Source organism: Microcaecilia unicolor, chromosome 7, assembly GCF_901765095.1.
Source record: "Microcaecilia unicolor chromosome 7, aMicUni1.1, whole genome shotgun sequence".
Classification (NCBI taxonomy): Eukaryota; Metazoa; Chordata; class Amphibia; order Gymnophiona; family Siphonopidae; genus Microcaecilia; species Microcaecilia unicolor.
Genome location: NC_044037.1, coordinates 297,950,977 through 297,978,958, shown reverse-complemented (window position 1 = coordinate 297,978,958; position 27,982 = coordinate 297,950,977). Strand labels below are relative to the sequence as shown.

At 45.1% G+C, this 27,982-nt stretch overlaps 1 protein-coding gene across 1 annotated transcript in view; it reads left to right on the top strand.

The window, feature by feature from the left end:
• The window catches only part of PECR (peroxisomal trans-2-enoyl-CoA reductase), a 59,443-nt gene extending 43,846 nt beyond the window's left edge, over positions 1-15,597 (top strand). Inside the window, exons 6-8 of the mRNA XM_030210346.1 lie at positions 529-639; positions 7,534-7,645; positions 15,190-15,597. Coding sequence (XP_030066206.1) covers positions 529-639; positions 7,534-7,645; positions 15,190-15,278 — 312 coding nt within the window. The 3' untranslated portion in view covers positions 15,279-15,597. The remainder of the gene's footprint in view (positions 1-528; positions 640-7,533; positions 7,646-15,189) is intronic.
• Positions 15,598-27,982: the final 12,385 nt, after the last annotated feature.

Here is a 27,982-nt window from a genome sequence, read left to right as displayed (position 1 = left end):
ACACCGCAGGCCACAGGATTGCTCTAGAAACCCATTGGATTGATGCTGGTAGGTGTTATTTAGCAAGGTCATAGGAAATGGTACTGTTTGGCAAGCCATGGGGACATAAGTGACCAGATGTTAGGACAACAGCCTTACTTGTTTTGTTAGCTGTTCAGATTACAGAACTATGTGGTAAGACGTGGGAAGGCCTCAGTGTTGGATTAAGCATGGGAAAGAAGTACGAAGCCTACGGTGTGTAGCATTGGACCACCACACTGCCACTGTAGCACTAGTAGGAGCCTTTCTCACTTCTTATGTGTCTGTTTGTTTGCTACTGCATTATTGGAGAGAGATCCTGGCTGCCCAGACTGCCGAAGGTGCCAGTTGAGCTTAGAACTTGGATGTTCATTTACCAGGGTGGTAGAGACCTGAAGAGGAAGATTACAAAACCTGACTTTGATATGAATAGTGTCCTACAAATAGTCAAGTGTCTATATTTATATTACTATTTATTAATAACTGTATATTTTTTTTCTTGTATTGCAGGGAACTATCTTTTCAGAAACCGCTGTTGCAAATTATAAAGAACTAGGAAACCATCTCTTTAAAGACTACATCCCTAAGATTCCTGCCAAAAGACTGGGGCTTCCTGAAGAGGTACCTGGTCAAAATGTGTTCTGGTGACTTAAGTTGGGTTGTTTTTGTTTGTTTGTTTGTGGGGTTTTTCTTTTCAGTTTTCTGCATCTGAAAGGAATGTATACAGGACCCATAGAGGAAGACTGAAACTGGACCCATGACTGAAATTCGCTGCTCAGTTTCGGCTGGAACCAGAGCCAAAACCGAAAATGCCATGCCTGCCCCCCCCAACCCCTGCCTTGGCAAGTTACTGATCTCTCCAGGCCACCGCCGCCCTCTTCCCAGCCCCAGTGAGCATCACTGGGCTCTCTCCAGGCCTACGTTAACAAGCCCAGGTGGTCTAATGGCCTCTCTGGAGGCAGGAAAGAACCCCACTATTTCCTGTTTGGTGATGCTACTAGTTTAAAATAGCTTCCGAGACTTTCTGCAGCAGTCTTGTGAGACTGCTACTGGAGCTTCCGCAGCCATATTGAGATTGGCACCGGCATAAGCAAGAGCAATCTCAAAATGGCTGCTGGGACCTCCCATGGCAGTCTCGGCAGCCATTTTAAACCAGCAGCAGTACCAGGCAGGAAAGAGTAGTGTCCTTTCCTGACCCAGAAGAGGCCCCTAGACCACCAGCACTTGTTAAGATGGTCAGAGGGCAAGGTTGGTGACCTCATTCACAGTATGCTGGTACCCCTTATTTTTTTTTTTTTAAATAATGGTAGTTTTACAGTGCAAACATTTTTGAACACATGAAAATCTGGGTGGTCATGCTAAAAAGCCTGTTACTTCACTGTGTTTAAAGATGATCTTATTCCACTCAGCATATAAACGTAGAAAATAACAAAGCTGTAAAATTTCACATTGAAATTCCAAGCGGTTGCTGAGAAAACAACAAAAAAACTGTAGGACGTGACCTTTTTTTTTTCCCCCTCACCCTGTGTTTGTGTGTGCGTGTGTATTAAAAAAAAATCTGAAGCCTAATATCAGTCGGAGCTGGAGTCTGAGTCGAAGGCTTAGTATGCCAACTCCGCAGCCCTGGCTCTGATTCTTTCTGTGAGTCATTAACTGCCCCTCTCTCCCTACAAGTGCCAACAGGGGCCAACTTGCATTGTGAACAACAATATTTTCATTACCCTGAAATCAAAGATTAGAATTGGATTCTATACCTCACAGTTTCTGCAAGGCAGACTGACCAAATCTGCTGTCATGTTGAGTGGCCTTCTCCAAACAGTAATAAGACATTAACATGTGGACAGTGTTCCACATTGCAGCTCCTCCAGGTTCAAGCCTGCCTAGGCATAAGCAAAGGAGATGAAATCCGCTAGCCAATTTGGATACTGTGTGCTTGACTACAGCAAGCCCAGGCTTCTTGGGATCAAAAGAAACAAAAAGATGGATGAATCGTCTTAAGAGCTTTAGTCGCCTCCCAATAGAAAGCTAAGGATCTTGTGCAATCCAGTGTGGAGGAGTAGCCTAATGGTTAGTGCAGGTGGCTTTGGCCCTGGCAACCTGGGTTCAATTCCCACTGCAGCTCCTTGTGACCTTGGGCAAGTCACTTAACCCTCCATTGCCTCATGTACAAAAAAAACTTAGATTGTAAGCCCCCTAGGGACACAGAAAAGTACCTTTATATCATGTGTACATCTAGTACAAATATTTAAAACAAATCGGAGAAAATTTTTCTTCACCCAACGTGTAATTAAACTCTGGAATTCATTGCCGGAAAATGTGGTGAAGGCGGTTAGCTTAGCAGAGTTTAAAAAGGGGTTGGACGGTTTCCTAAAGGACAAGTCCATAAACCGCTACTAAACGGACTTGGAAAAATCCAAAATCCCAGGAATAACATGTATAGAATGTTTGTACGTTTGGGAAGCTTGCCAGGTGCCCTTGGCCTGGATTGGCCGCTGTCGTGGACAAGATGCTGGGCTCGATGGACCCTTGGTCTTTTCCCAGTATGGCATTACTTATGTACTTATGTACATATGTAGTAGTACTATAGAAATTATTAGTAGTAGAACTGGAAAGGCCTTTTTTATTTTAATGCTCTTCATGGCTACAAAGTCCTCTAGATGACATAGGCTGACACATGAAACTTCAGGGAATTGTGAGCAGGCCCTAGGCAATTGCCACACATCAGCTTTATGAAATTCCCTTCGTCTTTTCTGAATGAAGGAAATTCCAGAAAATGGTTACAATGCGATTGTTTACTAATTGATTATGTTAGTATTTAAGTAGGCTAATGGTAGCTATTGGTATGGTCTGTTCTGGTTTTATTATGATTTGGCAATTACTAATTGATACTGTTTAAATAAGCTAATTACAGCTGTATTGGATTCTGCTCTATTTTTTTATTGTTTTAAAACATGTTATGATATACCCTTATTTATACACAATACAACATATTGGTTCACAATACAGATACAAATATTTGAAACAGAAAGGAACTCCAAATTTTAAACAGGAAAGGGAGAGAGGAAGAGAAAAAGAAGAGACCAGTCATTCAAGATAAGAGAAACAAAGGTCTCTACGACATATTCAGGCAGTGCAAACAAGGTTGCCAATGCCCAACACAGGCAAACTCAGTAACTGTCTCCCAAAGCGGCCTTAAATAGGTTTTAAGGGCTGTCTTGAACCTAGGGAACGAGAGCTCAAGACGAAGTGAAGACGGGAATGAGTTCCATAATCAGGGCCGTGCCAACACAGTAAGCGAGGTAAGCACGGCAGGAGGGCGCCGTCCTCTGGGGGGCGCCACGCCGCGCCATGCTTACCTCACCCTCTCCCAACTGCCCGCCCTCTTCTCCCCCCCCCCCCCCAACAAGATCCCTTTTAAATTTACCTCCGGCAGCGAACGAAGGCGCAGCGTCTGTGAAGGAGGCAGCGCTCCCATCTCTATTAGTCTTCCCTTCGCTCAGTGTTCCGCCTTCTTCTGACGTCAAGGAAATGACGTCAGAAGAAGGCGGGACATAGAGCGAAGGGAAGACTAGAGACGTCGGGAGCGCCGTCTCCTTCACTGACGCTGCACCTTCGTTCGCTGCCGGAGGTAAATTTAAAAGGGATCTTGTTGGGGGGGGGGGGGGAGAAGAGGGCGGGCAGTTATGACATGGCCCAGGGAGCGGGAGGGCAGCGATCACCTTCACGGGGGGGGGGGGAGGGGGGGCGTGCAACTGTTCGTCTGCGGGGGGGGGGGGGCGCCAACTGATCATCTGCAGGGGGGCGCCATAGACCCTTGGCACGGCCCTGTCCATAATGTTGGAGCCACACAGTAAAAAGCCAATTGCCTCGTAGAGTCCAACCTTGCGGAAGAAGGTGGGGGGAGTATAAAGACATCGATCGTGCAATGATCTAAGAAGTCTAGAGGATGCATATTGGATTATTACTGAGGACAGCTATGATGTGATACCTGTGAAGAGGGTTTTGTGGGTCAAGGTCGGGATCTTGTGTTGAATGCGAAAACTAACTGGAAGCCAGTGGTTTTGGATAAGGAGAGGAGTAATGTGATTGTATTTCTTGGCCCAAGCGAATAATCTTAAAGCTGTATTCTGGATGGCTTGTAGTCTCTGAAGGAGGAATTGTGTAATGCCAGAATTCACAGCATTGCAGTAATCCAAACGTGAAAGTGTAGCGTAGAGGAGGGTCATCTGTAAGTCTTTTGTCTAGATAGTAACAGACAGCATGAAATTGGTGTAAGGTAAAGAAGCGGGATTTGGTCAGGGCAGCCACTTGAGGGGGGCAAAAGATAGTTCACGGTCAAGAACAACACCCAAGTATTTAAACTGAGAGACTAGATTCTGCAAAGAACCTTTTTAAATTGGGAGAAAAGGGAAGGGGCAGTTTTAGTTTATGTGACCTAGCAAGCTGTAATTTTTGACGAGTTAAAGTTACTAACTTGTTAAGCTGTAGCCAGATACAAATTTCTGTCCAAGCCAGATTGAAGGGAACTGAAATCAGGTTGTAAAGTCAGTAAGATGAATAAGAATGATGTGATCAGCATAATATGCTTTTAGGCCCAAATCTTTGAATTAAGATGGGCTGAGATAAATATTGAAGAGAAGTGGGGGGGAGGAGAAGACATAACCCTGGAGGACCCCGCATCTCAAAGGCTGGAGAGAAGACAGTGCCCTCAAAAGAGACCACAAAAGACCTGTTAATAAGAAAAGTGGAGTGGAGGAGTGGCCTAGTGGTTAAGGTGGTGGACTTTGGTCCTGGGGAACTGAGTTCAATTCCCACTTCAGGCACAGGCAGCTCCTTGTGACTCTGGGCAAGTCACTTAACCCTCCATTGCCCCATGTAAGCCGCATTGAGCCTGCCATGAGTGGGAAAGCGCAGGGTACAAATGTAACAAAAATAAAATAGATACTATTGGAGATTCTACATGGAATGTTGCTACTATTGGAGATTCTACATGGAATGTTGCTATTCCACTAGCAACATTCCATGTAGAAGGCTGCGCAGGCTTCTGTTTCTGTGAGTCTGACGTCCTGCACGTACGTGCAGGACGTCAGACTCACAGAAGCAGAAGCCTGCGCGGCCACATTGGTGATCTGCAAGGGCTGACTTCTACATGGAATGTTGCTAGTGGAACTCTGGGCAAGTCACTTAACCCTCCATTGCCCCATGTAAGCCGCATTGAGCCTGCCATGAGTGGGAAAGCGCAGGGTACAAATGTAACAAAAATAAAATAGATACTATTGGAGATTCTACATGGAATGTTGCTACTATTGGAGATTCTACATGGAATGTTGCTATTCCACTAGCAACATTCCATGTAGAAGCCTGCGCGGCCACATTGGTGATTTGCAAGGGTCTAGTGGTTAGGGTGGTGGACTCTGGTCCTGGGGAACTGAGGAACTGAGTTCGATTCCCACTTCAGGCACCGGCAGCTCCTTGTGACTCTGGGCAAGTCACTTAACCCTCTATTGCCCCATGTAAGCCGCATTGAGCCTGCCATGAGTGGGAAAGCGCGGGGTACAAATGTAACAAAAAACAAAGAAGAAAACCAATGGAGTACAGTCCCAGCAAAGCCAATTTCTGAGAGATGGGAGATCAGTATGCTGTGATCCACTGTCAAAAGCGGCTGATAAGTCAAATGAGACTAAAAGGTTGATTTTAACACGATCCAAAGCATTATGAAGGTCGTTGACTAGAGATGAGAGCAATTTCTGTGCTGTATCCTGGACGGAAACCAGATTGGTAGAGAATATTGTAATGGTGAGCGTGTTGTAGGAGTTATTGTATTCAGTGTACCACGCTTTGAGTGCCTCAGTTTGTAATAAGGTGGAATGAATGAATATCAGTCACTGCTGTGGTCATGACATGTCACTAGTGCTTTTTTTAAATTGCAGGGTGCTCCTTTCTTTGGAGACACAGCGAATCAGGTAATGTAAGCTAAAAAAAAATAGCTCTGTGGCCAAAAATAAGCTGTGATTGCGAACTTTTAAAGAGCGGCTACAGACCTGCCTAGGAGAATACTGAGGCAATCCCAGGAGAAATTCTCAAAGCGAGAGACTGAGTGAAAGAGAGAGAACAGGACAGGGAGACATCTACTAAAAAGCTTGGTACAGAACTGAGGCAGCCCCTGCATCTGTAGTAGGATGTGCTGGAAAGCTTTCTAAACCTGTAGAACCAAGTTACATTTTCTGCTATACTGGACTCTGTGAGAGAACTTGACCCATTTTATTTATTTATTTATTACATTTGTACCCCGCGCTTTCCCACACAATGCAGGCTCAATGCGGCTTACATGGGGCAATGGAGGGTTAAGTGACTTGCCCAGAGTCACAAGGAGCTGCCTGTGCTTGAAGTGGGAATCGAACTCAGTTCCCCAGGACCAAAGTCCACCACCCTAACCACTAGGCCACTCCTCCACTGTTGCTACTGTTTGAGATTCTACATGGAATGTTGCTATTCCACTAGCAACATTCCATGTAGAAGTCGGCCCTTGCAGATCACCAATGTGGCCGCGCAGGCTTCTGCTTCTGTGAGTCTGACGTCTGACGTCAGACTCACAGAAACAGAAGCCTGCGCAGCCTTCTGCATGGAATGTTGCTAGTGGAATAGCAACATTCCATGTAGAATCTCCAATAGTAGCTATTTTATTTTTGTTACATTTGTACTCTTGGTAGGCTCAATGTGGCAATGGAGGGTTAAGTGACTTGCCCAGAGTCACAAGGAGCTGCCTGTGCCTGAAGTGGGAATCGAACCCAGTTCCCCAGGACCAAAATCCACCACTTTTCAATGAGACAGTAGTAAAACAACGTAAAGTTGGGCTTAGTAGTGTATGATAAGTTGAGCTAGATAATATATGACTAGAATAAAAGAGGGTAGACAGGATAGGACAGTGTAATTTGGGAGAAAAGGGGTAAGGAGGGATAAAATTAAGGAGAGATGGAAAGAGAAGGATGGGAGGTTGGTATTTAAGTCAGAACAGAATTGGGAGTGGAGGTTGGTAAGATTAGGTTGGGGCATTTGGGTCGGCTTGCTTAAAGAGATGAGCTTTCAGCATTTTTCCAAAGGGCAAGAAGTCGTTTATTAATCGGATTGGTCTGGGTAGAGCGTTCCAAAGCTGGCTGCCCAAAAAGGAGAAACTGGATGCGTAGTAGGTCTTGTATTTAATTCCTCTACAAATGGGAAGGACTTTAGGTTTCTTTTGGAAAATTTTGTAGTATATCAAATAAATTGAACCTGAACTTCATAGCTTGCTTGTACTTGGATAAACTTTTCCACTTACAGCCTTTGCATGTGTAAGTACAGAAGCATTCCCAAGGGTGGGGTTAGGAAGACCAATGCATTTATATGCATAATTTGTTGTGTAAATTAACCCATACAGTGTGAGCATGCTAAAGAGCAGAAAATTTGCCAAATGCATGTGTGCAGTTCTTAAATGACCAAGGTACTTTATGACGCTTATTTTTGTGTTATTTTCATTAGATCTCTCCTATGGTGTGCTTCCTACTCTCCCCTGCTGCCTCTTTTATAACTGGAGAAACGGTGAAAGTTGATGGTGGACAAAGCTTGTATCATTCTGTGTGGGAAGTTCCAGGTATATATATTATCTAATATAATAATTTGCTCCTCCAACATTCCAATGTGTCTCACTGGGATTGTAACCACCTGCTGACGTCACTCCTCCAAAGTTCTCTGTCCCCCCTCCCTCCAAGTTCCATGGGACCCTGGAACTGGGAGGGAGGGACTGGAGGAACAGAGGGAGGGGGGACCCTGGAAATGGGAGGGAGGGAGGGGGACACTGGAACTCAGAGGGGGGAGGGAGGGAGGGGGGCCTGGAACTTGGAGGGAGGTGGAGGGGCAGGGGAGAGATGCTGCACATGGATGGATGGAGGGGGCAGGGCACAGAGGACGCTGCCTGCATATGGATGAATGTAGGGGAGAGAGCATAATACAGAGGAGGGGGGATCCTGGAACTGGGAGGGAGGGGGGCCCTGGCACACACACTCATGCTCAAACACACACACTCTTTCTCTCACAGACACACTCGCACCCAGTCTCACTCTCTGTCACACACACTCGCACATTCACTCTTTCTCTCTCACACACACTCTCTCAAACATACACACTCCGAGGAAAACCTTGCTAGTGCCCGTTTCATTTATGTCAGAAACGGGCCTTTTTTACTAGTATTATATATATTATATTTATAGCATTTATACCCCGCTCTTTCCTGCTCGATAGCAGGTTCAGTGTGGCTTACAAAGTATGGTACAAAGTATCACAGAGGTAACCCTGGTATAAAGAGTAGGACAATAGGTAGAGATGTGGGGGAGAGGGTAGGAGTGGGATAGTAGAGGGTAGGATAGTGCTGGTGTAGAATTATTTTATTTTTGTTACATTTGTAGCCTGCGCTTTCCCACTCATGGCAGGCTCAATGCAGCTTACATGGGGCAATGGAGGGTTAAGTGACTTGCCCAGAGTCACACAAGGAGCTGCCTGTGCCTGAAGTGGGAATTGAACTCAGTTCCTCAGGACCAAAGTCCACCACCCTAACCACTAGGCCACTCCTCCACTGTTGCTACTATTTGAGATTCTACATGGAATGTTGCTATTCCACTAGCATGTAGAAGTCGGCCCTTGCAGATCACCAATGTGGCCGCGCATACGTGCAGGACGTCAGACTCACAGAAGCAGAAGCCTGTGCAGCCTTCTACATGGAATGTTGCTAGTGGAATAGCAACATTCCATGTAGAATCTCCAATAGTAGCAACATTCCATGTAGAATCTCCAATAGTATCTATTTTATTTTTGTTACATTTGTACCCTGCACTTTCCCACTCATGGCAAGCAATGGAAGGTTAAGTGACTTGCCCAGAGTCGCAAGGAGCTGCCTGTGCCTGAAGTGGGAATCAAACTCAGTTCCTCAGTTCCCCAGGACCAAAGTCTACCACCCTAACCACTAGGCCACTCCTCCACTCAACCCAACTTAATTCTCCTGGTGGAGAATTAAGTTGGGTTGTTTGGGTAAGTTTGTTTGAAGAGGTAAGGTTTCAGCAGCTTTCCAAGCGTTTTCTGCAGTTAGCAGTGCTTGCAGCTTTTGTTAAAGCAGTAATGTAATTACAGTCGCCTTCGAGACCTGTATTTCTATGCTGATCCTGCAATAAGAAACCTAAGAAGGTTTCAGAGCTGTAGCAGGGCACAGGAAAATTCAAGCTCTCTTCCTGGTGACTGGACATATTGCTGAGCAGGACTGCAAGTTTATTAAAGCAGGTTTCACTGCAGTTCAGCACCATCTTCTGGTCAGATCCCGATGCTCACATTAAAATAGAGTGCTTTTCTCTGAAATGCACTAAAATTTGTGCGTTATAATATATATCACATGCAGATTAAGATAATCCTTTCTTTCCTATGCTATTATCTTGCACTCAGCTATACTATGGCTTAGAAAATATTAGCTGACTAATTTCAGATAAACAGATTTAGAAATACAGAACAGGCCATGCAGCTTAGCTAAATTGTCTGACTGCACTAAGGAGTAATTTTACAACCGGGTGCATATGTCAAAAGTAGAAAAATGATACCTATTTTAAGCCTATGTGCCTGACCTCAGTAGTTCACACGTATTCACATACAAATATATAGTTGGTGAGAGGGTGTAAATCTGTGCGTTCACACGTCATTTTAGAAATACCTAGTGTATCTGAATGTAACTCACCTTGAGCCATTACTGAAAAAAGATTTGAGCAAAAATCCAAATAAATAAAAGTAAACCTATATGTGTACATCACAGCTTCATCCAAACATCACTCAGCGCCCTCGCCCTCAGAGATTCTTTCACACACTTTCCTTATCTCCACCACCTTCATGGGGAGGGTGTAAGGTTGCCCCATCTGATATGCTCTATTCTGCAAAGAAATAGCTCCTTGTTCCAAAGTCTCCATTTTGTTGAAAGAGGCTTGCCTTCTGTGCATTTATTTCTATCATTTATATATCACTTCTTATAACCGGTTAAAGTAAATTCATACCTTGAAGATATTTAAATAAGTACATAAGTAATGCCACACTGGGAAAAGACCAAGGGTCCATCGAGCCCAGCATCCTGTCCACGACAGCGGCCAATCCAGGTCAAGGGCACCTGGCGAGCTTCCCAAACGTACAAACATTCTATACATGTTGTTCCCGGAATTGTGGATTTTTCCCAAGTCCATTTAGTAGTGGTTTATGGACTTGTCCTTTAGGAAACCGTCTAACCCCTTTTTAAACTCTGTCAAGCTAACCGCCTCCACCATGTTCTCCGGCTACGAATTCCAGAGTTTAATTACGTGTTGGGTGAAGAAAATTTTTCTCTGATTTGTTTTAAATTTACTAGACTGTAGTTTCATCGCATGCCCCCTAGTTCTAGTATTTTTGGAAAGCGTGAACAGACGCTTCACATCCACCTGTTCCACTCCACTCATTATTTTATATACCTCTATCATGTCTCCCCTTAGCCGTCTTTTCTCCAAGCAACTGACTTCCCCTGGATTCTATATATAGGACGCCTAGCGTTCTGCACCAAATTTCAAGCGTATTCTACAATAACGCATGTAACTTAATTGGCTTAAGAAGCCAATCAGTATTGTTAACAACACTTAACAAGAAATAATGAGCACTACATAAGTACATAAGTAATGCCACACTGGAAAAAGACCAAGGGTCCATCGAGCCCAGCATCCTGTCCACGACAGCGGCCAATCCAGGCCAAAGGGCACCTGGCGAGCTTCCCAAATGTACAAACATTCTATACGTTATTCCTGGAATTGTGGATTTTTCCCAAGTCCATTTAGTAGTGGTTTATGGACTTGTCTGCCATATCTCCCTTGTCCCAGCTTTCCTCCAGGATTTACATATTTAGATCTTTAAGTTTGTCCCATTATGATTTATGATGGTCACTGACTATTTTGATAGTTTCTGTTTGGACCATCATGTTCTGTTCTTTTGAAAGTGCAGTGCCCAGAATTGTATACAAAATTCCAAAGGAGATCTCACATCCAGAGATGATACTGTCTCTTTTTTTTTTTCTGCTGGCCCTGTCTCTTTCTTTGCACCCAAGCATTCTTATGGGCTTTGCTGTGACCTCCTACCTATTTGATCGTTAGATAAGATCGCGCTGGTCACAGAAACTTCTCCCTCTCCACTGTACTGCTCCCTTGAGTTTTTGCAGCCCAAATGCTTGATCTTGCATTTTCAGCATTAAATCTTAGCTGGATAAGTCTAGACCATTTCTCAAGTTTCCTTATATCCATAGCATTTGTCTGGCTCTGACTATTGCTTTTTGCACTTTTTTTGCAACCTTTAGATTATTGGATCAAAGTCCAAGGTATGTTTTGTTGGTACATATCAGTACCTCCACTCTTATCAAAAGATTTGATGGATCTCTGCATCATAGGTTCATGAGGCTACGCTTCCGAGTACTGAATCTGATCTGCCAAGTATTTAACTAGTCTCTGATTTATTTTTTTATTTTCTACTAGTGGAACCATGCCCGTTTCCTCAACAATGAAATGGGCCCTAGGAAGGCTGTCATGTAAGGTTTTTTTTTTTCTCTCTCCCCTGCCTTCCCCTCCATGTCCAGCAGTTCTTCCCTCCCCTCCCCTCCATGACCAGCGATTCTCCTCTTCCCAGCCCTCCCATCCGTGTCCCGCGATTCTCTCCTCTGCTGTCCTCCCATCCCATCCATGTCCATCAATTCTCCTCTGCCCTCCCCTCCCCTTCCTCCCCTCGATGTCCCGTGATTCTCTCCTCCCCTCGATTTGTACCTGAATGTTCTCCCTGGACAGAGTATCTTGCAGCCATACAAATGAAGTGACTCTCCTGTGACGTCACTGACCGGGTCAGTCACTTCATTTGTGTGGCTGCAAGATCATTTGTCCAAGGAGAACTACCGTTACAGGTAGGCAACTTTTATTTCTCTGGCTGGCTGGTGCTGGCTGGCTTCCGTTCCGTTTGTAATCCCTCCTGACATCAGCTCGCCTCCAGCATTCCCTCCCCTCTCACTGTTCCGCCCTCTGATGTCATTACGTCTTGCCGTGAGGGCGGGACAGTGAGGGGGGAATGGAACGCTGGAGGCTGGCTGACGTCAGGAGATGTTACGAACCCAGGCAGCCAGGCATGGAACGTTGGCGGTGCAAATTTATTATATAGGATATGCCATCAGAAATAGCCAGTTGGTTGTAAATTGTAGAAAATGTGTCTTTTAGGTGATGACAACTACACTGCAGTATCACTTGGCATGAATCTCGCTTCACTAGCCTTTTGCTTTGTTTAACCGGTTTCTGACCCAGTCAACCACTTTATAGGACTGGCTCGCTCCTAGTCTGCTTCTTTTCCTTAAGATCCTTGTGTGTGGGACAGAATCAAAAATCCAAGAAAGCCACATCCATTCTTTACTCCATTTCTTTACACAGCAGAGGCGTAGCCAGACACCCAATTTTGGGTGGGCCTGGGCTCAAGATGGGTGGGCAGAAGAATCCCGCCACATTCTACAGGTGATTTGGTCTCTCCTCCTCTCACCTGCAAGCCATATGGTCTCTCAAGCATCCCCCCTCTCCGGCATATCTTTTAAATAGCAGATTTTCACTGGCAGCGAGCAGCAACTAATACACACTGCTCATGTTGGCCCCACAGCCTTCCCACTGATGCAACTTCCTATTTCCACATAGGCAGGAATACGTCAGAGGGAAGGCTATGGGGCCGGTGCGAGCAGTATGTATCAGTCGCTGCTTGCTGCAGGCGAAGATCTGCTATTTACAAGGTATGCAGGAGGGACAGTCGTTGGGAGTTTTAAGCTGGTGGGGCATGGGAATCCCTGCCAGCCACACAGTGTGCTGCTACTGGATGGGCCTGAGCCCAAAGTGGGTGGGCCTGGGCCCACCCTTGGCTACGCCACTGTTACACAGTGAACTCTTTTGCTGCTTTGAATCCTCCAACCCATCAGGTTTGATACTGAGTTCTCTCTTTTGTTAGTGCCGTCGTTCATTTTTGGTTAGACTAACTGGTCTGTAGTTACTGACCTGCTTCCCTTTCCCACCTTTTTCCAGTCCTCTGCAACCACACTTTATTGTCTCCAAAGAGTGATGGAGCAGAGCCGTCAGTAGAACTGCCAGAAGGTCTCTGGCTGGATCCCATCCGGCCTCATTACCTAGTCCATTTGTTTTTTTTTCTGGTGCCTTGCATGCCTTCTCTGCAAATGGAATGTTGTTGTCCCACTGTCATAAGTACCTCTGCCAATGATTCATTCTTTCGTGAACCATCCCTACATACTCTCTAAAGTGACCATGCAATTGATTTGCTTTGGAAATATTAATGTTGGACCTCTTTCCAGTTAAGTGTTTTTTTTCTATTACTGTTTTCATGGTATAGTTTATTTGGAAAAGAGCACAAAAGCAACACTACACTGATAAGTATAGCATATAGGGAGGAGTAGCCTAGTGGTTAGGGTGGTGGACTCTGGTCCTGGGAACTGAGGAACTGAGTTCGATTCCCACTTCAGGCACAGGCAGCTCCTTGTGACTCTGGGCAAGTCACTTAACCCTCCATTGCCCCATGTAAGCTGCATTGAGCCTGCCATGAGTGGGAAAGCGCAGGGTACAAATGTAACAAAAATAAAATAGATACTATTGGAGATTCTACATGGAATGTTGCTACTATTGAGATTCTGTTGCTACTATTGGAGATTCTACATGGAATGTTGCTATTCCACTAGCAACATTCCATGTAGAAGGCTGCGCAGGCTTCTGTTTCTGTGAGTCTGACGTCCTGCATGTACGTGCAGGACGTCAGACTCACAGAAGCAGAAGCCTGCGCGGCCACATTGGTGATCTGCAAGGGCCGACTTCTACATGGAATGTTGCTAGTGGAATAGCAACATTCCATGTAGAATCTCAAATAGTAGCAACAGTGGAGGCGTGGCCTAGTGGTTAGGGTGGTGGACTTTGGTCCTGGGGAACTGAGGAACTGAGTTCGATTCCCACTTCAGGCACAGGCAGCTCCTTGTGACTCTGGGCAAGTCACTTAACCCTCCATTGCCCCATGTAAGCCGCATTGAGCCTGCCATGAGTGGGAAAGCGCGGGGTACAAATGTAACAACAAAAAAAATAAATATACAGAATTAAACTGACCTATTTGACAATATGCTGTTGTTATGCTATTTTCCACTTATAGACCATCTTTCCCGGACTAAAGAACAACTAGAGCAGTTTACATCTGTTAAATACAGTAATCAGTAGAGAATTATGATAATTGAATAATTGTAATGTGACCCTGCAATAAACTACAAAATACATTAAAATAATTCTGGAACCTAACTTTACCGTACCCTGGTCTCACTATGAATGGACAGAGCTACAGATTCCACAATTGGAATCTAACATCAAAAATCTCAGATTCATACAGAATCAAACCCAACCCATTATGCCACCAGACTGCTAGCAAACCAATCCACAACCATGTATTAACTACCCCTGAATCCCACTTCTCCTCTGGTAATGCCGAAGTGGTGATTTGCTTCTTCTGGAAGGACCCATCTATACAGTGGGGTTCTGCCAAATATTGTTTACTAGTTGACATCCTTGGGGCAGTGTTAAATGAACCAGCACCCAAATGATCAGGCAGGGAATCAGTCGCAGAGGCACAGAAAGACCTCTTTTACTACCCACATCTTTCCTCCTCCTGGAATTTTCTGTCTCTAAACGTCAATGAAGGGGGGTGGAGCAAAAGCTTGTCAGGGTACAGCTGGGACAAAGAAGGAAAGTCTGCCGACATCCAGAGTTTTCTTCCTTTTGGCTCCTGATGTCGTGGGAGAAAAAAAGAGAAGCAGAGGATTAGTAGAGGCCAAAATATTACAGGCATCACACCTGTCCCTGTGGTCATTGAATTGTCCTGTTGTTCCCGTTTAGTATGCTACCAGTTAAGGACTTAATACCTGGAAAGTAATTTGTTTACACTGTTTAATGTTGATAATATCAATCACTTTGTTCACACTCTTCTTTCATTTTTGTTTGGTTTTGTGTTTGTAGATGTAAATCTGAAATTTAAAGACTAAAAGAACGTCTATAATGTAAAATTTCCAAGTAAACTTGCAGATGTTTTTCTCAACAGATCACAACAAGTGGCCCCCGCCACCTGAATGCGATAATTTGAAAGCCTTGAAACAAATGTTGTCCGACAAGCCTCCATCAAAACTGTAAACATAGAGGTTCAAATAGGCCTCAAATGGGATAGTGTTGCCAACTTAATTGATCTTCAGTCATTTCAAGTCAATATGAATATCAGCTCTCCAAATCTGACCCGATCCACAGTGCTGCAAAAGTTTTCATCTTCCTTTTCTGAACAATGAAGTTTCTCTAACCACCGTGGAGAATGTATTGTGCTTATACCATACTAGTCCCTTTTGAATCCACAGTAATAAAGATCAACAATCAAAGAAAATGAGGACTAGCTTAAAACCATTCTGGACTAACTTTTGGAACGTACAGGCCACAACAGAAACCAACATGAAATGCATTGGAAAAAAGAAAGCTAAGTGGTTTTTGCAAGGGTAAAGACAGCAGAGAGGTCCACTGCAAACTCATTCGTACTGGGAAACACCCTCCAGTTTCCCTTGAAAACGAGGGGGTAAAGGGGAATAATAGATTTGATATACCGCCTTTCTGTGGTACAATCAAAGTGATTTATGTATTCTGTGCAGGTACTTTCTCTGTTTCTACTGGACACATACTGCCCATAAAAAGCGGAGGCAGAGTACATGCCAGAAGGATGTACATGCAGTGAGCGCATTTTCAAATTCTCTAACCTAACCCTTCCCTTTTCTTCCTACAGGTAAAAGTGCACATGCAGCGAAATAACCCACTCGGTCACTGTTAATAAGAGAACAGTTATCCAGCCGAGTGCTTACATTGGTACACATGGGTTTACTTGTGTTGATTATTACCCTTGAAATGATCAATTTATTGAAGCAAAACCTAAAACCAGAATAATAATTTTTAACAGTGCTTTTTTTTTTTTGTAGAAAAAAAGGTGCTGGTACTCATTATGGGTGGGGTCACCACGTAAGGCTCCACCCCATATGATAGCCACACCCACATTAGCCACACCCCTTATACCAGCCATGGCGCATATAAACAGACATCATTGAAAATAATATACTAGTATCGGAGAAAAAAATAACGTGATTTCTTTAAATTATAAATCATTTCTGTAAGCTGTTACAGTGTAAAATAAGACAGCAGATGTAAATTCTCAAACTGGACATATTCCAAACACTAAAATGAAAATAAAATGATTTTTTGTACCTTTGTTGTCTGGTGAATTTGTTTTTCTGATCATATTGGCCCCAGTCTCTGAATCTGCTGCTATCTGTTCTCTTAACTCCGTTTCCAGGGCTTCCTTTCCATTTATTTATTTACTTTCCTCCTTTCTTCTTCATTTCTTGCCCTACATCCATGAGTAAAAGCTGTGTCCTCCTCTGTGGAATTGACTGGAGGAGGTATAACGTGGATCCAGCATTTGCCTATTTTCTCCATCCATGTGCAGTTTTTCTCCTCTCTTTCCTTTCCCTCTTACCTTCCAGGTGAAGATTAATGTCTCCTGCTATGAGGAGGTTCTGGGTGGTGACAAAGATGTTTGTGAGTCTTGCCAATTGTCCGGGGGTCTGTAGAATAGTTGGCCAGAGAGCCTCAATGTGAGAAGATTTTTGGAGCCAATTGTAGACCCCCTGGTGGCCGAGCAAGGTATTACAATGATGGTACCAAATATGTCACAGTGTTTCCCCCAAATGACTCAACACCAACCAGGGAGTTTAACAATAAAAAGAAAATATTTTTTTATTAGTTGAATTATATTTAAATGTTAATGAAATTTTACCAACTTGCAAATTTAACATATGTAATTCAATTACAGGTTTGCAACACAAATCAGTTTAGAAACATTGGGAGCATTGTCAGACAAGTATAAATATCAAACATATAAATGGCAAGTGTCGTACTCACTCGCAAATGCGCAGTAGAGACCCTCTCTGCCCTGCCCCCGCGTCAATACGTTATGATGGGGGCGGAACAGAGAGGGTCTCTACTGCGCATTTGTGAGGGACGAAACTGCCGTCGCTAACGCTCCCCCCACCCTCCCGCCGGCCAGGCCCTCGCTCCGCTATTGAAACAGCGAGGGAACGCAGCACACAGCTCTGCTGAGCTGCCGTCCTTCCTTCTTCTCTGCCTGTGTCCTGCCCTCGACGACGTTACATCACACGAGGGCGGGACGCTGTGTGCTGTGTTCCCTCGCTGTTTCAATAGCAAAGCGAGGACCCGGGCCGGATGGAGGGGGGGGGGCAAGCTCGGCGGCGGGGGGGGCCTTGCAGCAGCGATGGGAAGGGGCTTTCAACTCCCCCCCCCTTTCCTATACTAGCCTGTTTTTACGGGCTCAACGGCTAGTTAGTTACATAAATCATTTAAGTACATTCAAAGTCTCCCCTCTCCTGTCCCTCAGACCCCCGGAGACCCCCAAGGATCCCAACATGTAAGTTTTCCTCTACTCTTTTTTCCTTCTTTTAGTTATCTCTCACTTATCGTTCAGGTTTCCTTTACTATTTTCTCTTATGAACACTTTTTAAAATAGTTTCAGTCACTTAGCTGCTCTCTCTGGCTCTCTTGAACGGTGGGCGCCTTTTCTTTCAGGTGATGATCTCCAGCATCAACTTTCCTCCAGTCTTTTCCTAGTAACATGTTCTCACCAATACAGCTCCTTCCCAACTGCCAGCCTGAGCTGTTTGTCACTCTCCTGAGAGTTCCATCAGCACTGCTCACTGACTCCAAATCCACACAAGATCCAGAAGGAGCCAGGTAATCTTTTAAAATTTAACCCATAGGGTTACATCACCCAGATCCATATTCCAACCCGCAGCTAATGTCTCCAAACAAGCTGCAGTTCTATGATCTCTTATCAGGCGGCTCCACTGAGAAAGCCCATTGGAGGGAGCAGGCATGTTTAAAAATAGGTTATCAATTTTTGTGAAGGCCACTTGGGACCCCACCAAGCGCACCACAGGGTTAATGTAGTCTCTGACTTGGAAAAAATTGAGAGGCTCCATGCTCGCTTGATTTGATCAAAAGGTAGGGAAGGACGACCCCCCCCCCCCCCCAACTCTGTCAAGTGCCCCAAGTAACGACAACCTCCCCTCGCCCAGCCTTGGAAGGTACCCTGCCCCATGCCCGCAGGAAAATCCGGATTATTGATCAGAGATAGAAATGAGTAAACCTTCCCCGCCCCCCCCCCCCCCCCCACTGTGATCCTCCACCAATTCCAGGCCTTACTTAAAGCTAATACAAACTGATTCCTTCTAACTTTACCTCCCTCCCATTGTCCCCGACCCAGCAAAACAAAGAATGCATCGAGAGGGGTGCACCAACTCTGCCAGAAACCTGGCATACCATATTTAGCAGTCAGTGTATGGATCTCATGTACCCATCATCATCGATGCAACATTGTAATGCCTTAGGTCTGGAAGACGTACACCCCCCTTAGATCTAGCCTGCGTTAGTTTTGTAAAAGCAATGTGGGGTCGCTTAGAATGCCACATAAATGAGCTAACAATACTACGGTATAAACTTTTCTCCTTCTGACAAAACCCATATGGGTATCATCTGCAGAGGGTACAATAATTTCGGTAGAAGCACCATTTTTACCAGCGCTACCCGACCTAAGAAATTCACTGGAAGGTCGTTCCAGTGCGCGCACAATCGACGTATGTGCTCAGTTCTCTCTATAACATTCTTCCTGTAAATCCATTCATAATCGGCACTTAATATAAACCCCCAGGTATTTTATCCCAGTTCGAGCCCACACCAAAGGGAAGTCAACAGTGGTATTACTTCTACAGGGGTCACTAATAGGCAGAGCCTCTGATTTCCCAAAGTTAATTTGTAATCCCGCGAAGTCCCCAAAAGCACTTATAATCTTCATGACTTGGGACAGCATAACCGAAGCGTTGCTCAAGAGCAGCAACATATCAGCGAATAAGTTCACCCGATACTCACATTCTCCTACCCTCATGCCCTCTAGATCCCCCGCTTGTTGAACCTTAGCTGCCAGAGGTTCCAAAGAAAGCACAAACAGAAGGGGCGAAAGTGGGCATCCCTGTCTTGTACCACTACCCAGGGAGAATGACTCAGGGCGTCACTGATGAGAAGTTGAGCAGTGGGATTACTGTATAGCACCCGTACCCATTGTAAGAAGGCTCCTGAAATACCGAACCGTTCCAAAACCCAGAACAGATAGTCCCATAAAATCTTGTCAAATGCCTTCTCCGCATCCAGACTGGCTAAAATTGTGTCCCCTGGGCACCCTACTCCCTCCCTTAAAATCCTACAGACTTTTAGAATATTAGCTGATGCAAATCTGCCCAGCAAAAATCCCACTTGATCAAGATGTACAAGATGGAGGAGGGAACCCCCCCCCCCAAGCTGTGCCGCCAGTACCCCGGCAAGGATCTTTACATCTTGGTTTATTAGTGAGATAGGTCGGTAAGAACCCACCACTTCAGGATTTTTCCCTGGCTTTGGGACATGATTAAGAGTTGAGCCCATTACTTGAGAGTCTCTTATATCCTCGCATATGCAGACAAAAGGCGGAATAAGGAGATCCTGAAGAATTTTGTAAAACTCTGTACCTAGCCCATCCGGACCAGGGGCCTTCGCCAGTTTAAACCTTTTAATTGCCCTTCGGACCTCCTCCCCGGTTAACGGTGCGTTGAGCACACCCACTTCCTCCTCTGTGAGACTCGGTAACTAGACGGCGAAAAAATTCCTCTCGTGACGGCGCTAAGGAAGAACCCTTATCATATAATGATATATAGAAACGTGAGAACTCTTGCTGTATCGCAAGCTAAGTATGGTGATATTTCCCTTCTGAATCTTTGATCTTAGCAATATAACTTTTAGCGGAGCAGGGCTTCATCAGAGAGGCCAATAGCTTCCCGGTTTTGTTTCCCCACCTATGTAGTCTATACTTATACAACTTAACATTATATAAAGCTCGATCATCCAATAGCTTTTGCAGCTCCGTTTTGTACTCCAAATATGCAAGTCGATGCTGTTCTGAGGGTTGGGAAAGTAAAAGATGTCGTGCTCCCTTCAGCTTATCCGCCCTCTCTAAGATAGCTTGTTCCCGTTTCTTGTAAAGTGCTGAGGTAAAAGCGATTATCCTACCCCTAATCACTACCTTGGCCGCCTCCCAAAAAACCCGGGGACCCACGTCTTCCACTCGATTCTCATCCAAGTATTCTAACCAAACTTTCTTAAGATATGACTTAAATTCAGGGCTTTGATAGAGGGCCGGATTCGTACGCCACCGCGGGGACCTAACCCCCTTCCCCCAACCAACGTCCATCCACACCTACTACTACTACTACTATTTAGCATTTCTATAGCGCTACAAGGTGTACATTTATAGGTTACTAGAAGAAGTTTGAACAGGATGCGAAAAAAGATAGGGAGCCAGTGAAGCGACTTGAGGAGAGGGGTAGTATGAGTAAAGCGACCTTGGCGGAAGACGAGACGGGCAGCAGAGTTTTGAACCGATTGGAGAGGTGACTAAGTGGGAGGCCAGCAAGAAGCAGATTGCAGTAGTCTAAACGAGAGGTGACAAGGGTGTGGATGAGGGTTTTGGTAGAGTGCTCGGAAAGAAAGGGGCGGATTTTACGGATGTTGTAAAGAAAGAAACGACAGGTCTTGGCTGGATATGAGCAGAGAAGGGAGAGAAGAGTCAAAGATGACCCCAAGGTTTCGAGCTGAGGAGACAGGGAGAATGAGAGAGCCATCAACAGAAATAGAAAACGGGGGGAGTGGGGAGGTGGGTTTGGGGGGCATGGTCTGACACCTCCGCTTCTCTGATGGTTACCTGTGCCACAAAGCTCAGCAACGTACTGTGTGCAAACCTCTATCTAATTTAATTACTTTTGATAGGTGGTTAGGGGCCCAGATCACTGTCAGTCTGCCCCCGTCTGGCTCTAATCATCTTGATGCAGATGCCTGTACTGGCATGTCAACAACCTGTGCTGTCAAGTGATTCACTGAAGAGTTATTTGCACTTTGTCCTTCAATCACAGGCTGGGCACCACCACCCCCATCAGTATCTCCTGAACCATTGAACATTATGGGTCTTTCATCCAATAGCAATAACAAGGATTTGACCTGGAATTTATAACACAATCTTCAAACAGAAGTTAATGATTATTATAGAACATGGCAACGATATGAGAAGTTATTCTCCAAGGGAACAGCATGAAACAAAATCACTGTCTATCAGCGTTCGAGCAGCTGTGATGGTCATGGAGAATTTTGCTGGTGGTGGTAGGGGGGAGGGGAGGAGGTTTGATTTTTATATATATATATTAACCAGACCCTAGTAAAACAAACAAAACCAAAATATATGTTCAAGAGAATGTGGAAGGTAATTTTATAAACCAACTTAATGTCTAAAACAGTGTTTTAAGCATGTAAATTGGCTCTTATTAAATACAGTATGTGATGCAGGCTGGAGTGATTTTTACAGCGGGCATGCTTAGAGTTTATTACAACTTGATATACTAGGTCTAAGCAGTTTGCAATAAAAAAAAGAATGAAAAGAACTCCAATTCGTATAGGTCAACAAAATATACTAGAAATGCACATAAACCAAATCTCTTCAGAAGTCACATATCGCTGAGCTAGAGCCTCAATCTCAAACGCTTTTGAAAAAAAAAAAAAAAAGTTCTTAACTTAACTTTGAAGTTCTTGTAGGATTCTTTTGCCCACATTTCAACAGGCAGCATATTCCACAAGGCTGGGGCATACCAAAAAAAATGCCATCTCCTGTGTTCTTATTTTAATCTTTATTTATAGTTTTTAACAAACATAATGAATTATATGAGTGTTAATACACAAAAAGAAAATGTCTTCACTTATAAATAACAACTAATATCTAAGTTCCCTTTTACTATCGTCCACAATATTACATCAAATAAATGATCCAAGATAAGGAAAATAAAATAATCCTGCTTATAGCCATCTCCTGCGTTGCCACCAGGTGAACCCTGGACAAAGCGGGAATAGATTTTTACAAAGGCGTGTAGGTCCCTATGCGCATCCAATGCACATCAATTTGGAACTACCGCCCGGCTACTGCATGCGCCAAGAGGTAATTCCATTTTTTTCTGCACGTCTGATACACACGGAAGAAAATATTTTTAATTTTTTACTGCACAGCGCTAATGGGGCGGTAATCGGCAGTGTACACTGATGATTACCGCCCGGGTTAATGTGTAAGACCTTACCGCTAAGTCAACGGGTGGAGGTAAGGTCTGAGGCCCAAAATGGACGCGCGACAATTTGTATTTTGCCGCATGTCCATGTTCGGGCCCCCCCCCCCCCCAAAAGGCCTTTTTTTTACAGGTGCGCTGGAAAATGGACCTGCGTGCATCCAAAACATGCGACTACACTAGCGCAGGCCATTTTTCGGTGCGCCTTAGTAAAATGACCCCTTACTGAGGTTAATGGAACGTAGAACCCTCCCAGGGGAGTACAAGTGTATCATATTTTTATTTATTGCATTTGTATCCCACATTTTCCCACCTATTTGCAGGCTCAATGTGGCTTACAGAGTCTTGTTATGGCATTAACATTCCAGGATATCAAATACAATTAGTGATGTATCAAGGTTAAGTGGGGGAACAGAAAAGAGTTAGGTGAGTAAGTATAGAAGGTAGATTATCTTAGCTGGATTGGGTTGGCGAAGTAGTTGAGTGAGGTTATGGGTTTTCTTTATAGGCCTTGTTGAAGAGGTAAGTCTTCAGAGATTTACGAAAGCTGGTTATTTCGTCGATAGTTTTCAGATCATTAGGTAATGCATTCCACATTTGCGTGCTCATGTAGGAGAAGGTAGTGGCATGTAATAGCTTGTATTTTAGTCCTTTACAGCTGGGGAAGTGCAGATTGAGGAATTGGCGTTTCTGGGAGGCAGGTCCACGAGGTTTAGCATGTAGGTTGGGGCGTCTGCATGGATGATTTTGTGTACAATTGTGCACATCTTGAATGCGATGCGTTCCTTAAGTGTCTGTTAAGAAGGGGTCCTCCCTTAAAAAGCTTTAGGGAGGAGGAGTTAGGGTAGAGTTTGGGCAGAGTCACGGTGTACATGCATATTTTATAAAATATATGCATATATGCCTAAAGTACATGTTAACATTTACTTAATATCCATGTTTTCAATCTAGGTGCAATTTATGCAGGATTTGTTATTGCATTTTCTATTAACACATAGGCACCTATCTATCTTTATATAATACATGCCTTCCTGCCCTATTGACCTAGATAACCCCTTAGAGCGTCATTATAGAAAGCATATTCAGACTGCAAATTAGATGTCCAAGTTGGGACAGCTGAAGTTCCAGCAGTATTTTAGAACTGGATCTACAGACACTACTACTACTACTACTTATCACTTCTATAGCGCTACAAGGCACATGCAGCACTGTACATCATACACGAAAAGACAGTCCCTGCTCAAAGAGCTCACAATCTAAAAATGGAATGTTGCTAGTGGAATAGCAACATTCCATGTACAATCTCAAATAGTAGCAACAGAATCTCCAATCGTAGCAACATTCCATGTAGAATCTCAAGTAATAGCAACATTCCAGAATCTCAAATAGTAACAACATTCCATGTTCCACTGCACTAACCACTAGGCTACTCCTCCACTAGTAACATTCCATCTAGAAGCCTGCCCTTGTAGATCAGCAACGCGGTCGCGCAGGCTTCTGTTTCTGTGAGTCTGATGTCCTGCATGCGCAGACTCACAGAAACAGAAGCTTGCGCGGCGTGTTTCTGATCTGCAAGGGCAGGCTTCTACATTACTACTACTACTTATCACTTCTATAGCGCTACAAGGCATATGCAGCGCTGTACACCATACATGAAAGACAGTCCCTGCTCAAAGAGCTCACAATCTAAAAATGGAATGTTGCTAGTGGAATAGCAACATTCCATGTAGAATCTCAAATAGTAGCAACAGAATTTCCAATCGTAGCAACATTCCACGTAGAATCTCAAGTAATAGCAACATTCCAGAATCTCAAACAGTAACAACATCCCACGTTCCACTGCACTAACCACTAGGCTACTCTTCCAGTAGCAACATTCCATCTAGAAGCCTGCCCTTGCAGATCAGCAACGCGGCTGCGCAGGCTTCTGTTTCTGTGAGTCTGACGTCCTGCACGTACGTGCAGGATGTCAGACTCACAGAAACAGAAGCCTGCGCGGCCGCGTTGCTGATCTGCAAGGGCAGGCTTCTACATTACTACTACTTATCCCTTCTATAGCGCTACAAGGCATACGCAGCGCTGTACATCATACACGAAAAGACAGTCCCTGCTCAAAGAGTTTACAATCTAAATAAGACAGGTAAACAGACAGAACAATTAAGAGGTAAGGGAATTAAAGAGGTGGGGATAAAAGGGTACAGGGCAAGTGAGTAGTGGCTAGGAGACACAGAGCCTGTTCTGAAATACATGGAGAAATGGACATTCATGTGCTTGTTCTGTGTGACATGGAAATCCATCTTAGAAAAATATGTGTCTCAAATGTAAATGAGGCAAAAAAGGTAGATGGATGTAGCTGTGGGATAGTGGAGGAGTGGCCTAGTGGTTAGGGTGGTGGACTTTGGTCCTGAGGAACTGAGTTTGATTCCCAGCACAGGCAGCTCCTTGTGACTCTGGGCAAGTCACTTAACCCTCCATTGCCCCATGTAAGCCGCATTGAGCCCGCCATGAGTGGGAAAGCGCAGGGTACAAATGTAACAAAAATAAAATAGATACTATTGGAGATTCTACATGGAATGTTGCTACTATTGGAGATTCTACATGGAATGTTGCTATTCCACTAGCAACATTCCATGTAGAAGGCTGCGCAGGCTTCCATGTTATGAAATGGTAACCTAGTTGTTCATGTACAGTACCAAACATCAATGTGAGTTGTTTTAGAAACATAACTATCCATTTTTTTTTCCTGAAACTGTCACAGAGCCTGGTATCTCTTGCCAGTTTCACTTTTGGGGGTAACATCAATCCTTGAGGGATTAAAGGGGTGACTTCTCTTAACCTCTCCAGTGGAGTGCTGCTCATTCATAGCATTTTCTTAACACCTAGATGTCCCAGGTAGCAGGTCTAAATCTAGAAGTGCCGTTGTATAAGTCTTACCAGAGACTTATACAACGGCACTATCACCTCCTTTTTCCTGTCGGTCAACCATTGGCGAATAAATATCTGACAGCCTGAGACTGCACATTAAGTTCCCCTTGAGAAAGCCAGGAGGGTGAAACAGGCTCCTGTTGGGGTGTGCTTGTCTAACGGCATGCAGATAAGTTTATAAGTTATTAAAGCCATCTTTAGCAAGTTTGCTACAGTAATATGAAAGCTAGCAGCATGTTAGAATAATATAAAAAAAACAAAAATAAGGAAAAAAAAAAGCGATACAAAGAAATCAGCGTTGCTGCTAGCTGAGATCAATGGTAGGAGGGAGGACATATGTCTATGATTAGATCGTTAGCAGTGAACAAGTTTAAAATCAGCTGCGCCTTGAATATGAGACTTTGCCCGTAAACTCCACCATTGTGATTCTCCCATAGCACTCTACTTTTTTTTGTGTTGTTATCAGAGATATAAAATGAGTTTAGCTGTGTTGTTTGGCAGTATTTCAGGGATAAGCAGTATAAAATGTATTGAAGTTTTTTGGGATCTTGCCAGGTATTTGTGACCTGGATTGGCCACTGCTGGAAACAGGATCCTGGACTTGATGGACCCTTGGTCTGTCCCAGTATGGCAATACTTATGTAGGAGGCACCCTTCTAAAGAGAATTGGTGCTGGATCCAGGAGTCAGCAGCCCTTCTAAAAGTAATAATTAGTGCTGGATCGAGGTGGGTGCAGCCCCTTTGGGGGAAATGATTGCTGCATCTGGGAGGCAGCAACACTTCTGGAAGTCCTGGATTAAAGTAGATGCAGCCCTCCTTGGAGGAAGGAGTCCTGGACTCCGGGGGAAAGGGCCCTTGGGGGAAGGGAATGAGTGCTGCATCCAGAGTGAAGGTGCTTTTCTGGGGGGAATAAGTGCTGGATCCAGGAGGATGAAGCTCTTCTGAGTGAAAACAGTGCTGGATCCAGGTAGTTGAGCAGTTGTGGAGGTGAATGGGAGCTAGATCCAGAGGGAAGGAGCTATTCTTGGGGTGGGGTGGGGTGGGGGTTATAAGTGCTGGATTCAGATGTATGCAGACCTTCTGGGAGAAAATAGTGTTGGATTCAGGGGGGGATGCAGCCCTTTTGGGGGGGAATGAGTATTGGATCCAGGGAGGTGCAGCCCTTCTGGGGGGGGGGAGTGCTGGATCCAGGGGAATGCGGCCATTCTGGGAGAAAACAGTGCTGGATCCAGGGGGTTAGGGCCCTTCTGGGGGGGGGGGGGGATGAGTGCTGGATCCAGGTGGAAAGAGCTCTTCTGAGTGAAAACAGTGCTGGATCCAGGTAGTTGAGCAGTTGTGGAGGTGAATGGGAGCTAGATCCAGAGGGAAGGAGCTATTCTTGGGGTGGGGTGGGGGTTATAAGTGCTGGATTCAGATGTATGCAGACCTTCTGGGAGAAAATAGTGTTGGATTCAGGGGGGGATGCAGCCCTTTTGGGGGGAATGAGTATTGGATCCAGGGAGGTGCAGCCCTTCTGGGGGGGGGGGGGGGGAATGCTGGATCCAGGGGAATGCGGCCATTCTGGGAGAAAACAGTGCTGGATCCAGGGGGTTAGGGCCCTTCTGGGGGGGGGGGGATGAGTGCTGGATCCAGGTGGAAAGAGCTCTTCTGAGGGGAATAAGTGCTGGATCCAAGATGACACAGCCGTTTTGGGGGGAATGCATGCTGGATCTACTACTACTACTTACCACTTCTATAGCGCTACAAGGCATACGCAGCGCTGTACACAATACATGAAAAGACAGTCCCTGCTCAAAGAGCTCACAATCTAGGAGGATGCAGGCCTTCTAGGGTGTGGGGGGGATTTATTTATGACATTAATAACCCACATTATCACAAACAAGTTGTAGTTCAATGTGGCTTACAATAAACTGTATAGGATACATATACATAAGAAAGTAATTTGGAAAGCAATGCGAATGAGTGCTGGAGCAGGAAGTCTCCCTCCCTTATTTGGCAAAGGACTGCTGCACTCTAATCAAACTAGAGATCCGTTTTTCAAGGCTGTACTCTGAGGATCTGGGCTTTACCTTCTTGCAGACCCTGCTGACCGTCAAAAAGCTGTCGCCCGAGAATGCGCTATACACCGTAAGCCGTGAAGGGGGCGCGCAGCAAGTAAACACAACCTTGCTGCCGTCCAAAGAGGAGGAGGAGCGAGACGCGTCATCGTCCGGGCGCGAGCCCCGGCGTACAACGGCGCTGCTGGCGAGCTCGTGCTGCTGATTTCGTAACGTCAGTCAGCGCGAGACTTGCGTCGTGCGCGGGGGCACCACGACCGCCGTTGTTGTGTGTAGTTGTCCCCTCCCCCCTGCTGGAGCCCCTTCGCTTTGACTCAAGTTTCGCTTGGCCCTTTTTTTTTTTTAATCTATATATAATTTATTTACGGTTCGTTCTGTTTCCGACGTGGCCGCGTAACTCGGTGCCACAGCAGCTCCTGTGGAGTCGGAACTGTGTCTGTGTGAGGAGAGAGAGCGGAACGGCGAGCAGTGGAGGGGGGGGAGTAGCGCGCGCGCGCCGGCGGCCTCCTCCATCCATTCCGCGGCCTCCTCGGCGTCCACTAGGGCCGACTCCGCGCCTCCACCGCTGGCTCCTTCCTCTGTGCCAGGTCGGGGGCCGCGGCTTCTTTGCCCCCCCCCCCCC